The sequence below is a fragment of the Symsagittifera roscoffensis genome, chromosome 4 (genome assembly GCF_963678635.1).
Source record: "Symsagittifera roscoffensis chromosome 4, txSymRosc1.1, whole genome shotgun sequence".
Taxonomy (NCBI): Eukaryota; Metazoa; Xenacoelomorpha; order Acoela; family Convolutidae; genus Symsagittifera; species Symsagittifera roscoffensis.
The window spans coordinates 38,109,034-38,114,672 of NC_087065.1; the positions used below are offsets into that span (position 1 = coordinate 38,109,034).

At 35.6% G+C, this 5,639-nt stretch overlaps 1 protein-coding gene across 1 annotated transcript; it reads right to left on the reverse strand.

Annotated features, from left to right (window-relative positions):
- Window positions 1-272: 272 nt before the first annotated feature.
- LOC134844871 (procathepsin L-like) lies at window positions 273-2,038 on the reverse strand. The gene is made up of 3 exons (XM_063861688.1): window positions 1,856-2,038; window positions 1,172-1,463; window positions 273-808 (listed from the first exon to the last, which is right to left on the reverse strand). The coding sequence occupies exons 1-3, from the start codon at window positions 2,036-2,038 to the stop codon at window positions 273-275; spliced, it is 1,011 nt and encodes a 336-aa protein (XP_063717758.1).
- Window positions 2,039-5,639: the final 3,601 nt, after the last annotated feature.

The window sequence follows — 5,639 nt, forward strand, 5'->3', positions numbered from 1 at the left end:
CGAACTGTGGTCACTACAATTAGTTTCCATTAATGAATTGCTTAGCAAATTTAGTTCATTTTTATGTAAATAAAATGTAGTTTTGTTCATAGAATGCCCGTTCAATCCTTTGCGGCCTGAACGGGCTGGCAGATTTTTAAGTGTTGTTAGAAAAGTATTTGATAATCAAGATTTAAATTTTTGAATTCCGAGAAAATTGACTAAATACCATTTTTAGAGCCAGAGTTCAGATGAAATGTGTCTCCGATAAAACAGGTCTCGTTGTGTATCATCTAGACGATTGGATACATGGCTTCGGTTGCAACTCCGCAGTTGTTGTCCTTGTTCCTTGCCATCATCAAGTACCCGCTCATACCCCAATCTACGCCCCAACTATTTTTGACCAGCCAGTAGTCTTCATTCTGGTCTGTAGTACCATAACCCACAGCCAAAACTGCGTGATCCAGATGTGTGCTACTGCAACGTGCGTTATAGTACACACCACTGCTGTAGAAATGGAACTTCCAAGAGGAAGCGTCGATGCCGATAGATATGGGCCCAATTGTTGCTACTGCCTCTTGAAGAGAGTTTTCATCACCCGAAGCAAGAATAGTGTAATTTTTGACAGTGGCTGCAATTGGTTTTCCGTATTCGGTGCAGAAGTCCGCGAGTCCAGTAGTTCCAGATACGTACGGGTAATCAGCCTCTGATACGGATCCACCGTACTTGACGAGATATTGCATAGCGTTTACTGCTTCGCCCCCGATACAAGCAAAACTAGTCGAGTCACAGTCGACTAGTTGTTGTTCGCTCAAGCTCGTAAGGTTTCCTGAAAGTTAAGAATGTCAATCAAAATACTGTCTAGTTCTTAATTACTGGAAAAATCAGTTAAATATATTTTTTCTAGTCGTAACTAAAAAGGAAGCGGGTGTCACATGCTTAAACCTCAGTTTTTTTCTAATTTCAAGACATCGGAAAGTTTCTTAAGTAGTTTATTTAAACCTTTGCAATTTTTCTTATACTCCATCAGTTTCTTTTCAAGCGATGGTTCTTTTAAGTCTCAACAACGCAAGGAAGAAAACCACTATAAGTTGCATGAAACCGGTGTTGATATCTCTAAAAAGTAAATCGCTTCAACAAATCCCCGCTTATTACAACAATAGATTGCTTTGTTAAACTAAAACATTTTAACCTGTTGCGTTCATGTGTTGTCCTTCCAGAACTCCGGTGGTCGAGAAGGCCCAGCAGCTACCGCATGATCCCTGGTCTTTCACTCCAGTGACGTAGCCTTCTTTTGTCCAGTTCACGCTTTCCGGGAGCCCAGTCGTTACCACAGGAGGATAGTTTCCAGGAACTGGATTGATGGTGCTTTTGAATGTGTTTCTCTGGGCATTGATTTCATCAGTAGTCATGTCTGCGAACTTGTTTATCTCGACATTAAATGTTTCCAGGCCCAACTCGTATCTGACATTGTGCAGCATAATCTGAAACACGCAATAGACACTACATATTCTTTAATTTGCATATTTTGCCTTTTTTGTGAAGAAACGAATCGAAATGTCTAAAATAAAAGCTGATCAGCTCCTCCTTGCTAGTCATAACTACAGTTTATGTTTTGATTGAACTCAAGTGCCGGCATTTTTTTGGAACCTGAACAGTTTTTTGGATATTCTATCAATGTGTGAAATCTCTTCACTGGGATCACTGCATCTTTTATCATTAAAATAGTCCTTTATATCGGTAGAACTTCATTACTTGTACCATTGGATATCCAGTTTTCTTGACCTGCATTAAGTTTTGACCGCATATCTTAGTTTTATTGGATAAGCTTATGAAACCCTGCAGCGTCATGACTAATCAATGTGATAATTATTACCTGCTCGGTGTTGTCCTTCCACGCTTTGAATCTGTTCAACTCCTCGATCGGTGCCTCATATTTTTTATTGTATTTGGTTTTCCACGCGGTGAAAACTTCATAGCTTGGATCGTCCTTGAAAGACAATGGTACGGCGAACAAGTTGAGCGGTAAAAATACCGCTGCGACAATTAAAAAACTCATTTTGGCTATGAACTCAAAAACAGTCCTGATTTTTTGTACACTAGAAAATGATTTGAGGGTCCAAAGTTTGGGTTTTATAGTAAAAAATTTGCGGAAGCCCTGAAACGTGGCCTTTGTTTAATGTATTGTAATCAACTCTCTATATTCATCATCATTGACAAAACATTTGAACAAACATCCGTTAGTAACGTTAAAGATAGCCATCAGTTTAGAACTAAATTATATCTGCTGATGCCAAAGGTTTCATCATTGAATCATGTTTCTATTACTTAATCAGAATAATTTTGAAAACCAAGATTAAAAAAAAATGCACAATTTTTTTTTACTGCAAGCTCTAAATTTTATCTAGATACTCAAATTTTATCACTTTTGCTATCTTCTATCAGGCTATACTCAAATTTTATCATGCTATTATATAACTCAATCATGTCTATTCTTTATTTGAGGCAATGAATTTTGGTATGAAAGAAAATACGCTAATTGGTCGGAACTTTGTTTAATTATTCAGCTCGCATGTTATAAAACCGGAGCGAATGTCAGATTTTATATTAGTTGAGTTTCTTCATTTTCAGTTTGTTTTCATTTTTGAGCAACGAATCTTCGTCACTTATTCAAGTATTTCAGAATGTATAGAAACGTTCATAGATATTTTTATTCGAATTATATTCGCTGATAAAACCGTGAAGCCCCAGTTTTAAAATTAAAACATTATTTCACCTGCAACCAATTTGGGATACGGAAATTATTTGCTGGACCGATACTAACAGGCTTTGCCTGAACTCATCTAGACAAAATTGTTTGGATAAATTCAGATTTTGTAGTGCTTTTTGTACACTTAGCTTGGTGATCACGAATACGACTGGGACGGCAAAGGTCTTGGTTTCGAATCTGACCAGGACCAGTTTTTATTCAAACACTAATTGTTCCGGTTCAAAAAAGTTTCGGCCTAATAATTTTCTGATTCTGTGTCGTCGCCTAATGTGCCATACCTAGGACTTGTTTGTTTCAGCTGCAAAAGATTTTAACTGCAACGAATTTTGACATTTCAAAAATCCGGCTGAATCGAAACTTGCTTTTCACATTTGGTTGTAATTTGGCGAGCGAAATCTTTTTTTAGGCATATCGACACAATAAGAAGCCATTAAGTCAATATTAAATTGGCTAAAATTCATTAAGCCGACAAGAAAAATGAAAACAGAAAAGACATTTTAACTAATTATTCGAGCTGTAATTATTCGAACATTACAGCTCGAATAATTAGTTAAAATTTCTTTTCTTTTTTCATTTTTCTTGTCGGCTTAATGAATTTTAGCCAATTTAATATTGACTTAATGGCTTCTTATTGTGTCGATATGCCTAAAAAAAAAGATTTCGTTCGCGTGTGACGTCTGAGGAAACGGGGACTTTTCTATAAAGTAAGATTTTTTCTACATGAAGGGTTTCTGTTCAGGTTTTTTGGCTTAGTTACCGCCTGGTAACATTTTTTTCAATTCCAACAACTATTTGGCGCATCTCATATAGAGGTAAAAGAACTGCTTGAGATGGCGAAGATTTGCTGTTCGAATTCGGTTGGGCCCTTTTTTGTTCGGATTATCGTCCATCTGTTTGTTTTTGACGGCTTAGTTCCCGTAGTTTGATGATTCAACTTCATTACATTTTGAGTTAACCTCCATGCTTCAGATTGTCTGCTTATTTTTTTGACTTAGTTCCACAGAAAGGACTATTTTGAAAACTTGGCTTCTGTATAGCTTTCTCAAAGCTCTTCGTAGAGTTTTGAATGGTGCAGGCTTCAGAAACTCTAAATTTTGATACGGAAGTTTTGAGCTATTGTGCAATTTTCTTTGACAAAAACAATTTTTGGTTTTTTTTTCGTTTTCTTTTCATAGACATTCATTTTTGTATCGCAAGTGGGGCGAAGCTCAGCTTTGCGATTGTGTTAGGCTTGTGATTCTGCTCGAAATCATTTTTTTTGTTTATTTATAAACTACAGTGAAAAAATCCAATCTAATGTAGATTTTTAGAGAACGAAAAACGAAAAACTCTTAACAAAGTCTAGTCAACCATTTCAGCAACAATTTTACAGAAATTTATAGTACAGTGGTTTTCATTGTGCTTTCCAGAGGTAAAAAATGGTTTTAAAAAACTTTTTCATTGTTTCACATAAAGAATACCATGATACAAATTTTAGACAAAAAAGACCCAAACTGATCGGAAAATAATTACAGGTGAAGCTGCCAAAATGTTAAATGTGTTGTCCGTCCCGAACTCCGGTGGTCGAGAAGTCCCAGCAGCTACCGCATGATGACTGGTCTTTCACTCCAGTGACGTAGCATTCTTTTGTCCAATTCACGCTTTCCGGGATTCCAGTTTTTACGGGAATATGTTTTTCAGGAATTGCGTCGATCGAAACTTTTTGTATTTTTAATGTTTAGTAATTAAATGTCCCTATTAATCATCATTGACAAAATATTTGAACAAGCATCCGTTAGCTAAGTTAGTAATAACCATCAGTTTAGAGTTAAGTTATGCCTGCTGATGCCTAAGGCTTCCTCAATGAATCATGTTTCTATTACTTAATCAGAGTATTTATGAAAACCAAGACTCTTAAAAAATCATCAAAATTATTTACTCAAAACTCTAAATATTAACTAGATAAACAAATTTTATTGTAAAAATTCATTTCAAGCTATACTCAAATTGTATCATGCTATCGTATAACTTAATCATATCTATTCTTTATTTGAGGTAATTGATTTTGGTATGAAAATAAATAAGATAATTGGTCGGAGTTTTTTTTAATATCCAGCTCGCTTGTTATAAAACCGAGGGGAAGGCCAGATTTTATATTAATTAAGTTTCTTTACATTCAGTTTGCTTTCATTTTTTAGCAACGAATCTTGGTTACTTATTCAAGTAATGCAGAATGTAGAGAAATTTTCATAGGTATTTTTATTCGAATTATGTTCGCCAATAAAACCGTGAAGTCCTTTTTTTTAAATAAAACCATATTTTACCTGCAACCAACTTTTGATACGAAAATTATTTGCTGGGCCGATACTAACCGGCTTTGCCTGAGCTCATCTAAAAGCTCAACATCTAAGCAAAATTGTTCGAACCTAGCCGACTAATCCGCACTCAATACTGGAATGTTTGTGGAAAGGCCGCAAAATGTGTTCTTTTCAATTGTTTTTTCCACTTATGAAGACTTTGTTCCAACATAAATTTTCAAGACACCATGTTAAAAAATTAGGGGCTTTACTGTCCCGACTTTTGAAGTAAATAAGCAATATATAAGGAATGTGTTTTGTTTTAATCAGACCTACTTGCAGAAGAATTTTCCCGCCCTTAGATCTTCGTGTTCACAGAATTCTTACGCTTATCACCATACTAACTTGACTTTATATCGCTGTGAAACGAATCTACCTGAACTGCTTGTTGTTCCGACTTTCGATACGAAAGTAACGGAATATTTGTGCTCGGGGTGGGTTTTTTTTCTTCAGACAAATTTCGACTTTTTAACTAGCCATTTTTGACGGAATTTTTTTATATCATTCGAAAGGTATTGTTGTCCTGAGCTTAAATTTGAAAAGAAATTTCACCT